Consider the following 24,310-nt stretch of genomic DNA (forward strand, 5'->3'; position numbering starts at 1 on the left):
TTTTTAAAATGTACAACATGTGGTTTTGATCATGTTGATAATTTAGAGACCGTAGGAATATGACTATCAAATATGCTTTACAGGGTTAAATCATGTGAATAAAAACAGAAGTTTGCCATCCGTTTTGTCTTGAAACTCAGACACACACATGAGTATCAGTCACACGCCTCTGGCTAAACATCAAAAAGCTTTTTTACGAGCTCTTCCGTTCTTTCTCTCCTAAACGAGAGCGCCACCATCAATGTACACACGTCAACACACACACACACACACACACGCGTGCGCATCACTGTCGTCCGTATCCCAGCATGCTATTCTCTAGCAGCACACATAATGAGCAGAAGCCATTTCCTCCACCGGATCCTTTGGGCTCTCATCCTCTCCTCTCTTTTTTCCCCCTTCTCTCTTCCCCTCCCTCTCCGTTGTTTTTCTCCACACTCAGCATTTAGGTAGTGCTTCCCCCTGTTTCCAAAACAAGCATCGTTTGATCCTGGACGTCTGGATCCTTAGGGCATAGACACACACATGCACTCATATTTTGTTTCCAGCTTTCATCACCAAAAAATGATGGCGATTATTTATATTTGGCAATGCAGACTCGGTTAACCCATGATTTTAGGTTTCTCTTGCTCTCTTAAAAATAAAGGTTCCAAAATGGGTTTTCACAGCCATTGAAGAACCATTTTTGGTCCCCCCCCAAAAAAACTTACAGTTAAGAGCTCTTAAAACAACTTTTTTTTTTCTTTTTTTTTGTGAAAAGAACATTTTAAAAAAATCTAAAGAACATTTTTTTCCACTATAAAGAACATTTTGAGGAATGGAAAGAGTCCGCTCTTGAAAATAAAGCTTCCATAATTGTATTTAGCAGTGATGCCATATTATAAGTACCATTTTTGGTTCCTCAAAGAACCTTTCAGTCAACAGTTCTTAAAATAACCATTTTTATCAGCGAAAAGAACATTTTGATAATCTAAAGAACCTTTTATCCAGTATAAAGAACCTTTTGTAGAATGGAAAATTCCAAACTCTTAAAATAAAGCTTCCAAAATTGTGTTTTCACAGCGATGCCATAGAAGATCCATTTTTGGTTCCCCAAAAAACCTTTCAGTCAACAGTTCTTAAAAGAACCATTTGTTTTTAGTGTGAAGAACATTTTAAACATCTAAAGAACCTTTTCCACTATAAAGAACCTGGAATGGTTCCATGGATGTTAAAGGTTCTTCATGGAACCATCAATGCTAATAAAGAACCTTTGTATTTAAGAGTGGTATTCAGATCTGATTAGAAGTTCTAGCCTCCGAAGTTGAGAGTTATGGGAATTTCAGGTCAGGTTTGTATATTTAGATTTTGAGGGTAGATTTGCAGCTGACATCATGAGGCTGAATGCGAGCTGGCTCGAGCTGAATGGCCGAAGCCGATCGCATATGAGATAATGGAGGGAAGGCAGAGAAGGAGAGGAGTGTGGATTGCCACCATTGCAGATGTGCCCTTGTGCTCTAATCCAACTCTCCTAATGAAAACCACATGCTCTGTGAAATGGCTGAGGCTCAGAGAGAGAGAGAGAGAGAGAGAGAGAGAGAGAAGAGGGGGTGTGAAAGAGGAACAGGATGTAGACACAGCTTTAAAGATACTGACACGTTTTAATGAATCCAGACTGTGGCTCTCTGAGATACTGAAAGAGCAGGAAGATTACAGGTCCACCTCTAGGAGAAGAAGCTTTTGGAATTATGAATTAATACAGACTGACAGACAGATAGATAACAGAACAGTGTTACTGGCTGCTTTATCTTGATTCAAGATTCTATTTTAAAACCAAAAATACATGTTCAAATAGTACTTACCTAAAATGTAATGTCTTAGTGTAGTTTTTTTTTTTTTTTGAGTTTGAGGTGAAGTAAATAAGTCTTTCTTTCTCTAGAAAAATATTTTTTGAAGTAAAAGTATGAAACTAGATTATACTAATTTAGATTAGATCTAATTAAAACCCCTAAATAATGCATCTCTTATTTTTTAATATATGGCAATGTCTCCAAGATGCTTCAAGAAACCTACCTGCGATACTGTTAAAAGTTTTAGGCACTTGTGTATGAATGCTGTAAAATGAGGATGCTGTCAAAAATAATGTCACAATTAGATTTTCTTTATCAATTAAATTCTGTTAACAAAATTAAATCAACATTCGGTGTGACCATCTTTTACGTTTAAAGCAGCTTTTGTCCTAGGTGCACTTGCGCATAGCTTTTCAGGGAGCTTTGCAGGTACACTCTTAAAAATAAAGGTGCTTAAAAGGTTCTTCACAGCGGTGCCATAGAAGAACCATTTTTGAACCATTTAACCATTCAGTCAAAGGGTATTTAAAGAACCATCACTTTCTTACCTTTTTATAATCTGAAGAACCTTCTTTCGCCAAAGAACCTTTTGTGAAACAGAAAGGTTCTTCAGAGGTTCTTTTTTGGAACCATTTATACAAAAAAGGTTCTTCTGTGGCATCGTGAAGCACCTTTATTGTTTACAGTGTAGGTTTCTTGAAGCATCTTGGAGACGTTGCCACATTTCTTCTGGATTTAGTCTGTCTCAGTTTGTTCTGTTTCTTCATGTCTTTTCAGACAGACTGGATGATGATGAGATCAGATCTCTATGTGGAGCACTGGCTGTTGTCAGAGAAAAATCTCACTGGATTATTACAATTAATGGCAAAATGAATGTTTGGATATGTAAACTGATATTTACTACTGACACACTACAGCAAAAGATAGAAATAATTGACTTAAGACCATCTTTTAGCTGGTGTATATACTAGTGTATAAAATATACAGTATTACAGCCAAAGTACAAAAAAGTAAAATACACATTTTTGTTTTTATATATTTGTGTATATATTTGTGTATACAAAAGCCTCTAAGTACCGTTTGAAATTTTCTTCTAAAATGAGCATTTTTATCAGGCTCCTATGTGGTTGGTTCAGTAATTTCGCTTTCATGGCAGTGAATGGGTTCTTTTCATTGCCATTTAAGTGAAATAACTGAACATAAACATATGGAGCCTGATAAAAATGCTCATTTTAGAAGGAAATTTCAAACGGCACTTAGAGGCTTTTGCATCTGAACTCTTCAATTTCTATATATCAGTCAGTCATTTTAAGGCATATATGGTGAAGTACTTTTAGAAAATGGTTACACTTTATTTTTAGGTCCAATTCACGACTTTTGCCTTAAGAAACTGCTAATTTTCTGCTTATTAGTAGTTAGTAAGGTAGTTGTTAAGTTTAGGTATTGGGTAGGATTAGGGGATGTAGAATATTGTCATGCAGAATATGTTCATTATAAGTACTAATAAACAGCCAATAATGGGCATGCTAATAAGTAGATAGTTAATAGTGAGAACATTAAGCAAGCAGCATTAATGTATAAAAGCAGAAGAGTCTTTGCACTGGAGTTACGAAAGAGGAAATGAGTGTATAAACTGTTTTCCATTTTGGTCTAATCTTCATCACTGTTGTGTGCAGTGACGGTTACAGAAGCAGCTCTCTCCTTCTTTTCTCCAGAGCCAGTAAAAAAAAAAAAAAAACCTCTGCTCTGAAACCTGAGCCCTGAATAAACCATACTACTTCCTCCTCTCAGAGAGGGAAAAAGAGGGGGAGAGCGAGAGAAGGAAGAGAGATGATAAGGAGGGAAAGAAAGGGAAAGTGGGAGGGATGTGGAGGGAGAGAGAGAGAGAGAGAGAGAGAGAGAGAAGAGGGGAGAAATACAGAAAAGTTTTCCGTTAGAGGTAGATCCTCTTGAATAAACTTGACACACAAATATGCTGACAAAGAGGAAAAAAGAGAAGTGCAGACAACTGTTTGCTGACCCTGTATATCTGTCTCACTAATGGAAGACTTTCATCTCTTCATAGGGGCTTTGCTCTTTATACGTAACGGCTTAAAATGGGCAAACATGACAATATGTGAGCCAAGTCTTCCATCGCAAATGTAACACAACTTTTATTGCTAACAGTTATGGAGTGTGTTGCATCGTTTCTTTGATACTTTACAGGTGAAAAAAAAAAACTTTTGAAACTTTCGAAGCACTCAAGTCAGAGACCTGAATATCATGATATTTTGTGATGATATTTAGTTTGAGATGTGGTTGTGTTTCCTTTGAATTGGTTAGTAGACAACTACCTAGCAATCACCCATATCATAATAAAATAACTGACACTTGTCAGAATTATATATATATATATATATATATATATATATATATATATATATATATGTATATATATACAGTATCTCACAGAAGTGAGTACACCCTCATATTTTTGTAAATATTTTATTATATCTTTTCATGTGACAACACTGAAGAAATGACACTTTGCTACAATGTAAAGTAGTGAGTGTACAGCTTGTATAACAGTGTAAATTTGCTGTTCCCTCAAAATAACTCAACACACAGCCATTAATATCTAAACCGCTGGCCACAAAAGTGAGTACACCCCTAAGTGAAAATGGCAAATTTAATAAATTTGTGAATGGGTGTTAAATTTGGTGTTATCGCTCACTCTCTCATACTGATCACTGTAAGTTCAACATGGCACCTCATGGCAAAGAACTCTCTGAGGATCTGAAAAAAAATAATTGTTGCTCTACATAAAGATGGCGTAGGCTATAAGAAGATTGCCAAGACCCTGAAACTGAGCTGCAGCACGGTGGCCAAGACCATACAGCGGTTTAACAGGACAGGTTCCACTCAGAACAGGCCTTGCCATGGTCGACCAAAGAAGTTGAGTGCACGTGCTCAGCGTCATATCCAGAGGTTGTGTTTGGGAAATAGACGTATGAGTGCTGCCAGCATTGCTGCAGAGGTTGAAGGGGTGGGGGGTCAGCCTGTCAGTGCTCAGACCATACGCAGCACACTGCATCAAATTGGTCTGCATGGCTGTCGTCCCAGAAGGAAGCCTCTTCTAAAGATGATGCACAAGAAAGCCCGCAAACAGTTTGCTGAAGACAAGGACATGGATTACTGGAACCAAGTCCTGTGGTCTGATGAAACCAAGATAAACTTATTTGGTTCAGATGGTGTCAAGCGTGTGTGGCGGCAACCAGGTGAGGAGTACAAAGACAAGTGTGTCTTACCTACAGTCAAACATGGTGGTGAGAGTGTCATGGTCTGGGGCTGCATGAGTGCTGCTGGCACTGGGGAGCTACAGTTAATTGAGGGAACCGTGAATGCCAACATGTACTGTGATATACTGAAGCAGAGACTGGGCCGCAGGGCAGTATTCCAACATGATAACGACCCCAAACACACCTTCAAGATGACCACTGCCTTGTTAAAGAAGCTGAGGGTAAAGGTGGTGGACTGGCCAAGCATGTCTCCAGACCTAAACCCAATTGAGCATCTGTGGGGCATCCTCAAACTGAAGGTGGAGGAGTGCAAGGTCTCTAACATCCACCAGCTCCGTGATGTCGACTCCAGTGGCAACCTGTGAAGCTGTGGTGAACTCCATGCCCAAGAGGGTTAAGGCAGTGCTGGAAAATAATGGTGGCCACACAAAATATCGACACTTTGGGCCCAATTTGGACATTTTCACTTAGGGGTGTACTCACTTTTGTGGCCAGCGGTTTAGACATTAATGGCTGTGTGTTGAGTTATTTTGAGGGACAGCAAATTTACACTGTTATACAAGCTGCAGACTCACTACTTTACATTGTAGCAAAGTGTCATTTCTTCAGTGTTGTCACATGAAAAGATATAATAAAATATTTACAAAAATGTGATGGGTGTACTCACTTCTGTGAGATACTGTGTGTGTGTTTGTGTGTGTGTATATATATATATATATATATATATACATATATTGTTTGTGAAAAATTTAAAGGATAAATACCTACATTACAAATAAAAATATATAGGCTAAATATAAAAGTCATTTTTTAGATGTTTAATATTATGATTAGCAATATACACATTTTTGTTTATGTATGTATATAAAACACTACTGTTCAAAAGTTTGAAGTTGGTAAGATTTAAAAAAAAATATTTAGAAAGAAATCTCTCATGTTTACACAGGGTTGCATTTATTTGATCAAAAATACAGTAACAACATTACAATTTAAAATTACAATTACAATTTAAAATAACTTTTTAATATATATATATATATATATATATATATATATATTAAGTCTTTTAAATTCCGTATTTTTTATAAATTATAATTTGTTCCTATGATGACAAATCTGAATTTGCAGTAGCCATTACTTTTTAAAACAGTTGCGCTGCCTAATATTTTTATTTTATTTTATTTTTTAACTATAAGTATTATGTAACATTATAAATGTCATTACTCTCACTTTTAATACATTTAATTTATCTTTGCATAAAATTATTAATTTAATAAAATAAAATAAAATAAATAGTAAATAAAATAATAATATTAACTATTAATAGAATAAGAAATTGTAGATAAAATAATAATATTAATTATTAATAGAAGAAATATTCATAATAAACATATTAATTGCTTTGGGGAAAAAAAAATCTTATGTCACAATGCATAAATTGTGTTAAAAATGTGTTCCTTTAAAAAAAAAAAAAAAAAAAAAAAAAGTTATTTTGTTTGATTGTTTGTGGTTGATTTCCAGATTCAGAAAGAACCCGAGGTGCTGCACCCTCAAGTCTCTATGATGTTCTGGTCTCTAGATAGGACACCGGTCAACCCTTTAGTGTGAGTCCATGTGATTTATGTCTTTATTTATTTTAATGTGAAAAACGGCAAACCTCTCCACAACAGGAGATAATAACTCTTGGTCCTGTGATTTTATAAAAGACAAACAATTACACAATTTAAATAATAAATAACCATTTACGTGCAATCGAGCACACTGAAATATAAATGTAATAATCATCAACAAACTGGTGAACAGTGAGTAAATGGAGTGCAGTAAGTCATTTATTTTTAGCCGCATGTCTCATTAACTGTATGATGAAGTGCTCTGTTATCACCTCAGATCAGTCAGTCTTATATCTCAGTGTGAGTCCAGCAGATTCAGCCTGTAACAGTATATTATACACACACATGATCTCAGTGCTGCGGAGCTGAGCTCAGCATCCAGCGGTTAGAGGCAGCGACACACGCCAAGCGTCTTTCCAGTAATAACCCACACATGGCACAGACACGTATGCTGTGATTCACAGACCTCTCAGGAAACTAAACAGACAAAAACACCATGGCAAAAACTGATGCTAGAGTGTTTCCAACATATCAGAGACCTACAAAACGGATTTGGGAACAGAATTTATTATTATTATTTTTTTTCTGAATAACAGATTTTGTTCAGAATGTCATTGCATTACCTTATAGGTCCCATGATTATGATTGTAAAACATTCACACACATTAAAACATCACATTCTTACTTGGTCTCGACAAACTGTGTAGCGTTACAAAGATTTAAGACTCCAGCTTCGATATTTGACCAGTGGTTATGATAAAACCTAGTTGCGGTGATAGTAATTTCTTCAGGAGTGCAAAATAATCAATTGGAAATTTATGATATTTTGAACAGAATAACAACACATATTCATACTAAGTCACGTCTTCTGTTGTTTATTTGTGATGCATTTACTTTATATTTCTTTAGAAAGAATCATAATTTCTATTCATTTTTCACTGAAGTATGTAAGCATTAGCGGTGTCCAGCGCTGCAAACAAAATATCAAACCATGTAGCATCTGCAAACAAATGATGCAAGGGACCAAATTTCACTTTTCCGAGCATCCATCCATCAGTAAAAATACAGCAAATCAGTAATATTGTAAAACATTATTGCAATTTAAAATAACTGTTTTATTTTTGAATATATTTCGAAATTTTCAGCATCATTACTCCAGTTTTCAGTGACACATGATTCTTCAGAAATCAGTCTAATATGCTGATTTGCTGCTTAAAAATATTATTATTTTTATTATTATTGTTATTATTACTATACTACTACTACAGTTTTAGCAGTTTTTCTTTGATATTTACTTTTTATATTTACTGTAATTTTTGATCAATTTCACGCATCCTTGCTGAATAAAAGTATTATTAATAATAAAATAGTAAAAGATTACTTGTTGTAAAAGATTATTGGGTGTATTATGTAGAATTTACTTTTCAAGTAAAACATTACACACACACACACACACACACACACACACACACACACACACACAATGTTTGTTTCCTTCTTGAAATTCTTGCTTTAATATTTTAATATCTAAAGCATTGACACCGAGACATTTCTAGGTGCATCTGAGGCCCCACAAACCTTCTGTCCAAAGGTTTTTGACACTATATAAAGGCAAAACCATATTATTGTTTGAATTAACCCAGAATAGTGTGTATATGGAATGATATATGAATATGGTAACCAAAGCATTGCATTATCATCTATCACTCTTTTTTTTTTTTTTTTTGGTAACAGAGATTCAGATGAAATAAGAAAATAACAAAAGCGCACAACCCGTTTTAGAGACCAAACATTCTACTGGAACAGGAAGAGCTCTTGCTTTCCCACCTAGAATATAAGCATATGATTTATGTTTAAGTTATGTTGTTGTCAGCCTTTATTATACAATCATTTTCTCTCTGGAGTCTGTCGCCTGCTGGATAGTCTGTTTCCTATGAAAACCTGCTTAAACAGGCAAAGCGTGTCAGCTTTCCAGAGGACCAGCACGGCTCCGTTCGATTCTCATAACTTACAGAAGTATGAAATATTGCTTCCATTCTGTTTGAGGGAAAAAAGCAAGCAAGCAAACAAACAAACAAACAAACAAACAAAACACATTTCTCAGCCTCTTTTAAGTGTAACTCAACTCTCTGCTTTTTTCTGCTTTGCATTGCAGAAAATATTTGTGTTTTTTTGCCTTAACACATAAATTTCTTTCTGCCCCCGCTTTTTTTTTTTTTCTTTCACAAGAGCTGAAATCGCTACCAGATGTGGATGCAATCTGTCCCTGTTGCCATGGCGATGGCTGGGTTGTGAACAGGCGTGTAGCCGCGGGCCGGTTGTGGGCTCTGATGGTCCTGTCGCTTGATTGTGCTCCAGGTTTTGGAGAGGTATGTTTAGACTGGCACTCCATTTGTCATATCGCCTCTTCTGAAATATCAGTTTGTCTGTCCGGCTGCAGATGACAGTCATAAACCATATCTTTTTTGAAAGCCATAAGACTTGTTTTGTGAATACTTTCTGGAACACGCTTTTTTCCTGGAAGAATCACAGCCTAAATGACTTTTCCAGCGCTGGAGTGCTGTTTCAGTTGTCTCGTACCTCTACAGTACCTAATTTTACTGGGAAAATGATATTGGAGTATAGGATGTGTGTATTCACATTACTGTAATGTAGACAAAATAATGATATATTACTTTAATGGTTAAAATTTTATAATTAATGGCAGTATTTTTATACTTCCGTAGAATTCATGTTTATTTATTTGAAAAAAAATACAATTATTGTATTTCAGTTTTTTTCTTTTTGTGGAATAATGAAAAATAATGTGAAAACCTGCTCTGAAGTAAAACATCTAGATGCGTTATATTTAAAAAAAAAAAAATTCATCTCTTTGTATTTAATTAGCATTTAATGATATTTAATTTATTGTAATTTATTATCATTTATAATTATAAAATCTAAATATAATTTCAGTGATGTAATTGATTAATTATTACTTTAGAAATGTTAATTTTTTTTACTTACTGAAATTATTTCTCACTTTTAATTTAGTTTTTCTTTTTTCCAAAAATGTGATTGTTCTTCTGTTTATTTTAAGCAAAGATACACTTAATATTTATCTATTATATTAATATAATTTTAGAAATATATTTTGTATATATATATATATAGAGAGAGAGAGAGAGAGAGAGAGAGAGGTTACAATTTCACATTTTTTATTTACTTTTCTTAATTGTTCTAAGGTGAAGCAGGATTTTGTTAGATTCACAAGGGAAGATGGATCCAGAAATCTTTTTGAATTTTAATCACAAGTACATTGAGAAAAATAATCTTTGGTAGAATTGTATGTACAAAATCTTGTCTTTTGTTTTTCTTTGTTGAATTTTCTCAAATGTTTTAATTATATTGCATTTATTATATTATATGGTTTAATGCTTAATCTGTATATCTGCTACGTAACAGCCAGTGAAACCGTTATGGAAATAAATTTAAATTCACCAACAACAGGCCACATACATACTGAAATGAAAGCGAATGTAATTCCGTGTTTAAAAGAAGCTCAGTGTCAGCAGTGGCATGACTTGGGAAATGTGCACACTTGTATGTGTGTCTGGATGCTTAAACATCTCTGGTTTCAATTACAGATCACATGATCTTCCTTGCCTGTATTGCCTTTTGCCCACGAAACCTTGGCTGCTTTCTTCAAGCCCTCCTTAAAAAAAGACAGAGAAAATAGAGCGCAAATACGCAGCGCATGATGCTTTAACTCCAGGGCCCCATTGCACAGACTTCCAACTGTTCCTGTATGAAAGGGGCTGTTGTGCCAGTAAAGGAGCTCGCCAGTTGAGTCCTCTGGGCCCTTTAGAGTTTGATGAGCATATGACCACCGTTGCAACAGCTACTGCAATGAAAAACCTCCCCATGATCCCCTGCTCAGAGCACAGAGGCAGCCAGGAGTCAGCGGAAACTGTAAAATATCATTTACTGTATAAACGGGAAAATGGATGGGAGAGACAAAAAAAAAAAAACTGAGAGAGTAGAGTGTCATTTAGAGACATCCTGGATCGTCTTTTAATGAATAAGAGCTGCTTTGTCTAAACAATAATAATAATTTTTATTTTTTGGTAATTTAATATAGGAACCAATTCTCACTATTAAGTTGCTTATTAGCATGTCTATTTTTAACATATTGACTGTTTATTAGAACTTATAAAGCACATATTCTGCATGCCCATATTCTACATCCCTAAACTTAACAACTACCTTACTAACTATTAATAAGCAGCACATTAGTTGTTTATTAAGGCAAAAGTTGTTGTTAATGGTTTGTTAATAGTGAGAATTGGACCTTACAATAAAGTGCGACCATTTTTTAAATTTTATCTTGTGGGGTGAGCGATATATTGACCATTTATAGTATATTAAAAAAAAATAACCAATATTGTAGATAGAGATTGAATATGAGATGTGATTTCTTATCAATTTTCCACTCAATTTCAAATTCTAGAAGTCTTTACATATTTTATGCCTCAAAATATTTTGTAAATATATCTGTAGGTAAATATCGCTGTTTATTATTGTTGTTATTATTATTATTAGGCATTCATATATTGGCGCTTATCAATTAAATTAAATTAAATGTAATTTTTAATGCATTATGTTTATATATTATATTGTTTTCATTTAGTGAAAAAAAACAGGCTTGCTCTATTTATTTATTTACTGTATTTTATTTACATATATGTTGATTCAGTTAGCGACAATTCAAAATATTTAAATAAGGTTGTGTAAGATTTACTTATGTTTTTGTTATCTGTTTTTTAGACCATATAATATAATTATATATATACTTTTAATGACTTATTTTCTTACAATTTTAAGCACAAGTACAATTAAATAATCTTTTATAGATTTAATGTCATAAAAATGTTTGTTTTATATTATATTATATTATATTATATTATATTATATTATATTATATTATATTATATTATATTATATTATATTATATTATATTATATTATATTATATTATATTATATTATACTGATAGTTGAAGGGAGAGCCATTTGATATCTGCACTCTTTAGATTCATGAGCTACAGGTTTGCTTTTATTTCAAATACGGTAACTGAACAACCACACATCAACAACATAGAAAGGCAAAAATCAGGACAAAATGAATGAAGATAATGCGTGTTACTAATAATGCTCCATGTTTTAAGGCTGAGCTTTAGTCAAAGCTCATGCCAAAGTCAGAGTAGAAAAAAATCTGTTATCCATACACCCATAAAGTAATATACTGCGGATGGTAATGTTCTGGATTCGTGCAAAAACATGAAAAGTCGTTTTTTGTCATAGGTCCCAAGTAACAGAACAGCAAAAACAGAACATGGAGTAACATGCATAGATATCTCTCAGCGATCTCTCACCGAACTCTGCATCATGCAGTTTATCGTTCATAAAAAAACAATAACATCCACAGAGAAATGTGAAAAAGATATTTTGAGAGTAAACAGAAAGATATTTAAACATTAAATCCAAATGTACCTGATGCTTGCGCAAAAAAAAAAAAAAATGTTATCAAAATTGAAAACCAGTTCATTTGACACACATAAAATCAAAAAGCACGATATAAGTTGTATAAGCACAGCTTACAAATGAGGGTAAAAATATTATTACAAAATATCTTAGCATGTAGAAAAATATAAGGTACCATATGAGGGAATAGCAGTTACTGTACACCACAATCGAAAGCTTTTTGTGATTGAACATTTAACCCTAGGTTCTTTGTTAAAATATAACCATCCAGAATTCTTTCTGTTGGTGTCATCCTAAAAAAGTATTTGCAAGTGCTATAGGGTGTTTCAGATAGTAAGCTTGAAAAAAACAAACACACTGCAGTCATGAGCCATTATTGTGTTCATTTTAGCCACAGAAAAAAATATTTTTTGCTGGTTGCATTGAACTACCTGCAATTGTATAGTCAAGGCAAACTCTGAGGAATGAATAATTAAGGTAATACCCTTCAATCGGACTCGTAGGCTGCTTTATACTGGCATCTTTAAAGCATTACATTGTTTCTATGGCAGGACAAACAATATTTGATGGTGAAAGTATGTAGATTGCAAGGTTGCATGTATGTGTTTATATAAAGTATGACAATTATTTTTCATAAAATGCCAGTGAGCACTATAGTAATGCTGTAGTTATGCTATAGAAACTTTTAGTCATGTACAGAAAAGCATGTGAGATTTGCAAGGCATAAAAATAATTACTGAGTTTAAGAATAATTTAAGTGCTGATTTTTAATGCAAATATCAACAATAAGTTCAAAACTGATTGAAACATTGTAATTTTTCCCTGTGTGTTTCCTATTTCCTATTTCAACAAGAAGTTCAGCAAGGACTGCATTTTATTGCATGAGAATTTGAATACTCCCCGGTGTACAAGATCCATCCCAGAGGAGAAAGGTTGTATAACTGTACTTATGTTCTGAACTTTTAGAACTATAATATCATATAAACAGCATGAATGCCAATGCGCACAGACTAAAAGCCAAAAAAAAAAAAAAAACCAAAAAAACACTACATTTTCATTTATATGCAGTTTTTATCTGGCCTGAAAAAAAATTAAATAAAAAATGCATTACCGATTGTGGGTATTTTATGGGAAAAGGAAAAGCTAGTGCTAAGCTTCAACATCAAGAAAAAATATCACTGTGGATTTGCAAGAAATATCACTTTAAGCTTAAAAAGCATGATGCAAGGTGAAGTACTGATGAACATGAATCAAATGATATGTCTTAGAACCCAAGCAGAGAATTTCCTTCATGACATCATTTACAAGGTATTGAATATACTGATACAGCCTGAGAGAAAATTAATATTGGAATCATTCTTTCTGTACCTTTAAAGTACCTTTGGTTCATTCTTTACACCTATGAATACAGTGCTAAATACAACCATTCAGACACAAAAACCTGCTGATCACACAATTACGATAGCATTGGAAAATCTCTCTTTGGATGTAAAGTGATGCATATGTAAAACTGAGAGCATATAAAATGAGCTTATTACATTAAATTCATTCACTCTTCCTTTTTAATACTGTACACAAGCCACAATGTTGTTTTGGATCCCTGGTCTTCAAAGAGTTAATGAGAACCACAATCCTTCAAAATATTAAATCCTATAAGCAGCTCGTCCATTTAAAAAAAAAAAAAATCCAATTCCTATATAATGTTTAACAAAAGAAAAACTGTACGTTTATATTCTCAAAAATGGACGCACCAATGTGATCAAAGATCTACTTGACAGTCTGTGGTGGCATAATGGCCATCTTTGGAGTGGTTTTGCCTTCCGTCTCCAGTGTTCCCTCCTTTCCTTTCTTCCTCGGTGGTTTTTTGATGGGCGTTTTCTTTGGTGTGGCGTCTCCTTCAACTCTGGTCCCATTAACCCCTAGCTTTTCTGGGCTTTTAGGTTCAGGTGTAGAGTCTGAAATAGGAGCTACCATCTTCTGGAGGTTGCTGGAGGTGGGAAGAAGGGGCTTGTTGGTCCCAGTTGCAGAGCGTTTGGTCTTTTGAGGTGGGGTGGGTTTCTCTCGGTTGGCTTGAGGTGTTGATACACCATTGGGCTTGATGCCCACCGTGAGACCCTCGTTCCGATTGAGGCTTTGGGTCTTTTCCTTCAGCTGAGCCGCGAGTAGTGTGGCGGCCTCAGAGTTCATGTGCGGATGCATGATCTTTGGGCTCTTGGGTGGATCTTTGTTGGTGTCGTTTGTTTTCTTGTCCGAGTGGAAGTTTCCGATCTTCTTCAGGGCATTCTGAAATGTTCCATTGAGGTGCTCAATGGTATCCGAAGCTTTGTGAGATTTGCTTTTGCTTGGTGATTCGGGTCCATCTGCTTTCTTACTGTCCTGATGCTTTTCACGGTTCTTGCTAGACTTCTCCTTTGACCGCTGCTTCTCATCAACCTTTCCAGAACTTTCTGAGTTGTTCTTCTTCTTCTCTTTTTGTGGTGACGGGCTTTGCTCTGTTGGGTTGGTTCCAGATGTTCCGTGGATCCAGGACACCTTTGGTTTGGTGGAAGGGTCTGGAGGACGAGGTTTTGTCTTCTCTTTTGTCTTCTCTGGTGAGGCGTTGTCCTCCTCCTCTTTGGAGTGTTTGGAAAGGCGGGCGACATGGGCGTAAACAGCTCCTATGGTTGACTCAGAACCACTGGTGGAGCCCTCGCTGTCTGAAGACTTCAGGAGAGGCTGCTCGCTCCCATCGCTAATGTACTGCTTTGTAGTTTCTCTTGTGTCTTTGAGGGACGTGTACTCTCCTGCATCCTCATCATTGGGGGTCGGTGGTATTTCTTGAGCAGTGCTAGAATTTCGCTTGTCACAGCTCTCATTTGTAGTCTCTGAAAAATGCAAGCGAGTAGGGTAAGTAGAAGAGACAAATATTTTTGGTTAATAAAGTCTTAGTTCTGCTTGTTAAACATTTCAAAATCCTTCATAAAATTAAAAGAAAAACTGTATGGCCATTTCCTGTGTGATAAATTAACTGGAAAGAATATAAGCTGCACTTTTTAAAACGTCTTTGTTTATATTTGTAATTTAAATGGTTTTGTTCCAAATTCCAGTCTGTACATTATGTATTTTTCACCAGTATATAGGAGCCGATAAGTCTTTATGAATGAGTCACTCATTGAGTCGTTCATTGAACTGATTGATTTAAAAACATTGATTGATTCATAAACAGAACAAGTGACTGCCTATATAAATGAGTCAGTGAATAATTCACACAACTGATTTGTTGAAAAACACTGATTCAATCTGGAAACAAACAGGTGACCTTTCATGAGTGATTATTTAAAACAATCATTGGTCCCACTTTATATTAGGTGTCCTTAACTACTATGTACTTACATTTGAATTAATAATTTGGTACAATGCACTTATTGTGTACATACATGTTTTTACATTGTACTTATATTTTTAAAAATACCTATATGTAATTACATCTGTAATTAATTTCTGTAATTACATTTATAATTACACTGTTGACCCATCCCTTACACCTTAACCAACCCTTAAACCTACCCAGACCACCAAACCTGTGCCTAACCTTACCCGTGTTTTGCAATACAGTATGAACACAACAAGTACATTGTACTTATTTTTTGATGTAAGTACATAGTAGTTAAGGCCACCTAATATAAAGTGTGACCCAATCATTCAACAACTTACTCAAAAACAATTTACCACTTATACAATTACTCTGTGTTCTGCTGACTTATTTTTATTTATTTTAAAAAAATGTACTGGCAAAGCAAAACATACATGGAGATATTGTTTCTATAATGCAAATTACACAATATTAACTTATTTTGTATGTGCTGAAACCTCTTATTGACATAAATTCTTAGTCTTAGTCTTAATCTTTTTTCTAGTGCAAACTACGCAATAAGGCATTTTTTGGTGATTTTGCCATTATATTTTTTATTTATTAGTATTATTTACATACTATTATAGTATTTATTAATATTTTGAATTAGCTTTTATTTTTATATTTAAAGTTTTCAGTTTAATTTTAATACATTTATCTGATTTCATCTTATTATTTTTGTATATTTATTATTTTTATATATATCGATGTATCTTTAATTTATTGTCATGTCAGTTTTATTTTAATAATTTTAGTACTTCAACAAATTTTATATCAATTAGTTACCACATTTCTGGCAACATTTCTACTGTTATAGATAAACAGATAGATTCATTAGCTTCATTTCAATTAACATTGTTTTTTTTTTAAGTTTTTTTTTTTGAAGTTTTAGCTAACAATAACAAAACTGTTTTGTTAGTATTTTAAACCTAATTGCCTGGTCATTTCTGAACATAGTTTTATTGCAGTAAAAGTATACAGTATATAGTGTGCATTATTAATTAAGTCTTAAGATAGTAACCTTTCACTGTTCTGAAAAGTTTTTAAAAACAACTAACCAAGCAAGAATTCTACATTATTATAGACACTTCTAGAATAAAATAAGGACAACTAAGGAATATTATACTTTATGCTTTATGAAACACTGAAACTGCACATTAAGATTAAACAGTTTTCCTTAAAATGCTTTTATATCAGTTCTCCAGGAATCTCCCACACAACAGTTTATGCGGAAAGTCCTGAGTCACATCCTGAAAGCGCTGGATATGCTGAGTTGGTCATTTATAGCATTTACTGTTTGTGTTATCTCAATGCACATGATATACGCACCCAGAGGGCAACCGTTTACCACAGAATGGGGTCATTTAATAAAATTGTCTGGAGATTTCTTAACTCCCTCATCTGTTTTCCATGTTGCACAAACAGATGGCTTATCTGCACTAGTTCCCGCTCACCTTCGTGGGGTACGCAGTAAACAGGCCCATCTTCGCTCGTCTCGAAGGAAGAGAAGGACTCCTGGGATGACCATGATGGAGAAGGCTGGTCCACCACGGAGGGCGGCTCAATAATACTGTTGAAGGTGTTCTCATGATCATGGTGGGTGACTAAGGGTTTGGACAAGGGGAAAACAAACAGAGAGGTCAGGTCAGATCAGTTGAAGAAGGCTCCCTGGGTTCCACAACACACAAAGGCTCTTTGACAACATATGTGATGATGTTAGGCTCTACAGTCTGCATTAGTGACCGACAAGGGCAAATAGTGGAGCGTGGATAATCTGTATGAAAGCCAGCATTGACAGCACATGAGTGAAACGCTAGACTTCAAAGCATGCTAGTGGAATGATCGGAGATCATCTGAAGAGCTAGGAATTTGGTGTTGGTGGACCAACATAACACATTTCAACAAATTTGAACAAAAAATGTTAATATGGGTGGGTGTGTGTGTGTATATATATATATACACACACACATGTGGTCAGAACTGTTGGTACCCTTGGTGAATATGATTAAAGAAGGCTGTGAAAATAAATGTGCATTGTTAATCCTTTTGATCTTTTATTTTAAAAAATCACAAAAATCTAAGCTTTCATTGGAGAATAAGAATTTAAAGTGTGTGTGTGTGTGTGTGTGTGTGTGGGGGTGGGGGGGGGGGGGGGGTATAATTAAGAAATAAATGTTTTTTTGTTTGTTTTTTTTCTCAAATACATGTTGGACACAATTACTGGTACCCCTAGAAATTCTTATGAGTAAATATATATATAATATATTCCCATTCATATTCACAGTTTTGAGCACACCAGCGTGATTATGAACATAAAATTGTGCAGCCATGGCTTTCTGTTTCACAGAAATATAAATAGGAGGGAAAACAAAGTCCAAATTCCAAATTAATCACCCATCACAATGACAAAAACCAAAGAATATATTTCTGATGTGCAGCAAATGATAATTGAGCTTCACAAATTAGTGAAGTGGCTTTAAGAAAAGATCTAGAGCAGTGAAAATTCCCATTTCCACTATCAGGGCAATAATTAAGAATTTCCAATCAACAGAAAATGTTATGAATCTGCCTGGAAGAGGACATGTGTCTATGTCGTCCTAATGCATGGTGAAGAGAGTCTGAGTGGCCAAAGACTCTTCAAGGATCACAGCTGGAGAATTGCAGAAAAAGCTTGAGTTTCGGGGTCAGAAAACCTTAAAAAAATGATCAAACAGCACCTACATCACCACATGTTGTTTGAGAGGGCTTCAAGAAAAAAATCAAGAAAAGAAAATGCTTTCACCAAAAAACAACCTTCAGCATATTCCATTGTCAGACACGACTGGAACTTCAAATGGGACTGGCTTCAGTGGTTGGATGTAACTAAAAATTTAACTTTTTAGCAGCAAACACTCAAGATGGTAAAAAGTACCCCATGTGTACAATGAAATATGCTGCTGTATTTTTAATGTTGTGGGCCTATATTTCTGCTGGAGGTCCTGGAAATCTTGTTTAGACACACAGCATCACTGATTCTATCAAATACCAACAGATAAAAAATCAATAAGTGACTGACTCTGTTAGAAATCTTATAATGGGCCATGTTTGGATCTTCCAACCGTACAATAATCCAAACACAAACCTCAAAAACAACACAAAAATGGGTCACTGGGTAACAAAACCAAGCTTCTGCTGGCCATTCCAGTCCTCTGTCCTGAACCCTATAGAAAATGAGTGGTGAACTGAAGATAAGAAGCACCAACATGAAACTGGGAATCTGAAGGATCTGGAGTGATTCTGGATGAAGGAATGGTCTCTGATCTCTTGTCAGGTGTTCTTTAACCTCATCAGGCATTATAGGAGAAGACTCCTATACTATTTTGAAAAATGGAGGTTTCAAGAGGTATTGAATAAAAGGGTACCATTAATTGTGTCCAATGTGCATTAGAGAAAAACATTTATTTCATAATGAGATTTCCCCCCATTTTAAATTCTTCTTCTCCAATGAAAGATTTTTAAAATAATAGATCAAAAGGATTAACAATGCAGATTTATTTCCACAGCCTTCTTTGATCATATTTACCAAGGGTACCAACAATTCTGACCATGTGTGTGTATACAGTATACACACACACACACACACACACACACACACACACACATAACATACATTTGATAGATACTACTTGATAGATAGTACCGTATTGACCCGAATATAAGACGATGTTTTTTTCTTGGAAATGCATCTGAAAAAACGCGGTCGTCTTATATTCGGGGTCTAGACTTTGACATGTCAGTAATACACCCACAACAATAGGTGGCGCCAAAAACGCATAAAACGAGTGTGCCATGAAATATGTAATGCAATGTGTGTTGTAAAGATCGCGACTTCAAAAAGAAAAAGAAAATCTTACAGCAGCATGAGTTGTGACTGTCATGTTAGCCTGATGGGAACAAACTTCCTCTGTAAGTGATTTTAAAACATAAGACAGTACCCAGATTTGAAGACTACAATAAGATTTCACTTCTACTGATAATAAAATTTTGGTAGGCTACTATGAGATGGATAGCCTACATGTTATATAATTCAGATGGGCTACCTGTTATTTCAAAGGTGTATCAAAAAGTGTATATTTTTCAATGTCATTGTTGGTACATTTTACCAGTATTTACCATACTTTCAAAACAAAAATTAAAATAGGAAAAATATGCAATTTGAAAATAACTTAAGAAAAAAAATGTGTTTTACAGAGAGAAAAAAACAAAACAAAACAAAACAAGAGTTGGATTCCAAAAAAATTTCAAAAAGCCTTTTTCCAAAAGGTACATCTGGAAAAAGGGGGTCGTCTTATAATCAGGGTCGTCTTATATTCGGGACAATACGGTATTTTCAATTGATGTTGGTTTTTGCTTCTTTTAACAATGGCTCATCAGGAACTAAACATGCTGTCTAATCACAAGTCTAATCATAAGTTTACACATATACAGTGGTAACTTTTTGCCCTGTTCTCCTGCATGTGACTTTGGTCCTAATGAAGGTCATGGTGGTTTTCAAGAGGCCACTTCCTTATATGTGATGATGCATTCATGCTGACTTAGAAAAGATGGTCAACTCAGGATTCCTGTGGTCTGCTGCTCCTTTCAGGATGAAATAGAGTAGATGGTAACCACACTTTCTTGGCCTGGTTACGCCTCTCTCACACTGCTCTTTTGGCTATTTGGCCATGAGAAGCCTTCCAGGCAAGATCAGAGGATCTCTTTCAAGTCAGCTTCCATTTAAAAAGAACTTCTTTTGCATTTTATACATGTCTTTGGTCTTATTATGCATGATTTTTCAACTTAATCTGTCTCTGAAACAACTTTCTGTTTCAGGTGACATCATTAAGCCCTTGTTGTTAAGCCCCTCCCCCTCCAACCATCTGTCTCCATTATGGCTCATAACACCATTTTCCACAATCCAATTAATTCATGATGGATCAGACATGTTAATCCACATTCTCGCTTATTAAATGTCTTGTTTCATTCTGAAATACATCAGTTGCGTAAGTAGTAAAATTAAAATGGTTTTTAAATGTTCTTTCATCATATGGTTTCAATTACTAGTAGCTTTTACATTTAAGACTACCAGCAACAAGATTTACTGTACACAGTGAAAGATTGATTTTCAGCACTTGACAAACTATGGGCTGTTTAGTTTAGTTTACTCATAAAGTGAATAACTCAAAGACTGAAACAAAGCGAACTTTCATGTTGAGTTTTTGCATATGTGTTTTAGATCTAGAAAGACTCGATCTTTTGCAATCGGCTCGCAAATGACTCCTTCCAACGTTCTCCCAGGGTGGAAAAAAGCTTTAAAAGTAAATTTGCAAAAATAAACATTTCAACAGCACATAGCAGTGAAAACCACAGAGAAATAAAACAGCATTTTTGGAGTTTTGCCTTCATTGAAACAATTTACATTCCATACTTTATACTTTTTCCAAACAGCTGTAGATGCTGGAAGAACTTTCCCGAAATGTCAAAGGAATATCTCCTCTCTCTGTACTGCTGTTCATGTCACCAGTATTCTGATCATGCAGATTCATGATGCCCCTGTGGGACCGTGAAATGGCATGACATACATGTTAGGAATACATGCAAACAGACTCAGTGCTGTTACTGAGTGATTTACTGACATCGGACAACTGCTGTCTTCTCAGGGACAGAGACCTAGCTGGTCTGGCTGCCCACCCTGTGCTCTACAGGCCTTGAACAAAAGTGCATTACTGGGACGTCCCAGCAGCACAAGTCCCCGCAGCTGCAGAAACTACTCTGGTGTAGGGCAGCAGGTGGCCCGTCTCTCTGACGCCTCTCCAGAAACATGTTTATAGACTTGGACTAAGAGAAATGTACATCAAGAGCTAAAAAGCTGTGCACAGGAACATTGTCCATGGATCATTCTTTACAGTGTTTCATATGTCTTGGTTAAATGTGTGAGAACATGAACCTAAATTAGGCTAGTATGATATAGAAGTAAAACGTAAATGGATGAATCTCACAAAAATATGCAGTTGCATGTTGCACGTCACCTCAAATAATAAAGAAAGTGCTCAAATGTTTTTTTTTTTTGTTTGTTTTTTGCATTGTGACATTATTTTCATGAAGTTTAAGCCCCTACCCTTTTCTCATATATATATATATATATATATATATATATATATATATACAGTATATAATTATTGTATATAAAATGTTTATAAATAATACACATTAATATATACAGTATTATACACTAATATATATTATATTTATTATAATCATATGTTTATTTTATAAAATACAATTTAAATATCTGACAATATGGTATAGGGAATTTGGGGGAAATTTGTGCTTTATTGTGATGGGCCTAAATTAGGCTTTATTTTGAGCAAAATTAAAAATTGTATATTATATTTTGTGTGTGTTCTTGGACATGTTCTTGACAGGAATTGTGAGAATCATCCAAATACGGCTGCTTGATTCAAAACAGATTGACTGTAGAAATGTTTTTCCTTAACTACTCATCTGAATTATGGAGAAACAGAATGTAGGTCACAAGGAGATGAAGGGGTAAACATTTTCAATCTTTTTTTTTTTTTTTGCTTTCTAAATCTGTCATTACCAGCTGTAGTATGAGTAAAAAGGGCTCTAAAAGCACACTGTGGTAAATTTGGTCACTTCCTGTCTGAAGAACCCCCAGCCCCCCGCTTGCTCTCATATGAGGGTAGAGTTACAAAAAAAAAAGTGAGGGAAGAAAAGAAAGGGAAAAATAGCAGACCTCACTGCTGCAGTCGGCCAATGAGGATAGCAGAACCGCTGGCTTGCAACAGGAAAAGGAGGAAGAGGAAAAAGAGGGAAACAGAGAGCGATATTTTCATCCAGCTCCTCCCATTAAGTAAAGAGTTGGAGGGGGTTGGGAAGAGAACAGGGTCGACGTTACATCTGCGTTTGCTTTCAGTTCTTCCTCTCTTATGTTATCGCAAACCCCAATTGTTTACCAATCAAGAATGAGCGTGAAAAGAAATGTTTTGCATTGATTTTGGCAGTTCCTAAAGTCATTTGACGCTTTTTGATTTGTCAGATGAAAGAGACGCTTTACATGCATTCTCACTCAATTTTCTCATAAAGTCTGAGGATGAAAGGGCCAGTTTGTGTTTGAGAGCACATCTCTTCAGCTAAAGTGCAATCTTCTTATTGCATTTTACTACTTGCTTGTTCTTTGTTGTCTGTCCAGGGTTTTACAGCTTAAGGGGTTTTATTGAAACAATCTGCAGGCCATACTAGACCCTAACCAACAGTGACATTATTGTTTTACAGATGATTTTCTTTACTCTTATGTAATGTGGTAAATTAGCGTGGAAGCACGTGTCTCTTGGAGGACAGCATGGCTCTGGGCTTTCTCTCGGTCATTAAATAACTAAATAGTGCTCACCCGTGACCGCCTGTTACCCATACACTGGGGTATTGTGTGTTTTAATTAAAACTGTGCCATCCATGTTCTTCGTAAAATCAGAATTCAGCTCTTATTTACTTGATTGAGACCTTTGAGTTCTTGTTTGGAGATGATCCACGTGGCTCTTTTGGAGACTTACTGTAGGTCACATAAAATGTCACATTGTGACGAATACTAGGGCTTTTCTCCGAACTTTTTTCTTCATTTTTGCTCAAAGCCTTTTAGTCAGCTGGTGTTTTGGTGTTTTATAGTGGATCTATGAAGTCAGTTCTCCTCAGGTTCTTAGCAGACTAACCACAGGTGTAGAGAATCACATTAAGTATGAACATTTTACACATTTAGACATGTTATTGTCAAAATATCTTTAATTTTCAACTGATTATCTATTCATTTATCATTTAAAACCTAACAAGCTTCTTTTTGTCTGTACTTGTGCTGTCTTTCTTTGTTTTTCACATCTTCAAATGACAAATATGTTAACTTAAATCTTGTGAGCTAAATAGAATTTTATTTTTTCAGTTTTCAGTTTTTTTTTGTAATTTTTATATATACAATTTCATATACTGTATATGCAATAATATTTCAAACAAATTCAAGTGGAAACTAAATAGAAGTAGTTGACTGAAAATAAAATTGTCATCATTTTCCCGTTCCGCAGCCAAATTATATTTTATCTTTATATTCAGACTGGTTTTTTTTTTTTCATAAAACAAAAGCACAAAGTGACCAGGGGCTATAAATCTCAACTGTAGCTCTCAAATCTCATTCTCATGTGTCTTTTCTTCTTCAAATATGGCACCTAATTTAATATCATTCATTTTGATATCAACCAAGTTAATTAGCATCTGATTGCATTGTGTCAGCTTTGTAAATGACATCTGAGTACTTGAAATAAATGGTTTGTTCCCCACAAATGTAATGTGTGACTTCAGAAGGCTTGAAATAGAAATACATGTGTTCCAGGGAAAATGTTATGGTCCTTTTTCTTTTTTTGTTTTGGGAACTTGTTTTCAGCCCTGGTATGAAAAAGAGCAGCTTCTGCATTTTGTTAAAATTGTGTGTTGTTTTCCACAGGTTTGGAACAAGATGATGGTGAGCAAATGATGACAAGAGTTTTTATTTTTGTGTGAGCTTTCCCCTAAAAGTGAATCATTCAGTTGTGGAAAGCATGTGAGTTGGTGTAGTTATTTGACCTCTTTTATTTGTGCATGCTAAAGCAAAACAGCTGTAA

The 24,310-nt window shown here is 34.9% G+C and overlaps 1 protein-coding gene across 1 annotated transcript in view; it reads right to left on the reverse strand.

Moving 5' to 3' along the window:
• Nucleotides 1–11,769: 11,769 nt before the first annotated feature.
• scarf2 (scavenger receptor class F, member 2) overlaps nucleotides 11,770–24,310 on the reverse strand; it is a 34,590-nt gene continuing 22,049 nt past the window's right edge. The window contains exons 10-11 of the mRNA XM_058777262.1: nucleotides 17,084–17,233; nucleotides 11,770–15,102 (exon numbers count right to left, since the gene is read on the reverse strand). Coding sequence (XP_058633245.1) covers nucleotides 14,006–15,102; nucleotides 17,084–17,233 — 1,247 coding nt within the window. The 3' untranslated portion in view covers nucleotides 11,770–14,005. The remainder of the gene's footprint in view (nucleotides 15,103–17,083; nucleotides 17,234–24,310) is intronic.

The sequence above is a fragment of the Onychostoma macrolepis genome, chromosome 05 (genome assembly GCF_012432095.1).
Source record: "Onychostoma macrolepis isolate SWU-2019 chromosome 05, ASM1243209v1, whole genome shotgun sequence".
NCBI classification, from domain to species: domain Eukaryota; kingdom Metazoa; phylum Chordata; class Actinopteri; order Cypriniformes; family Cyprinidae; genus Onychostoma; species Onychostoma macrolepis.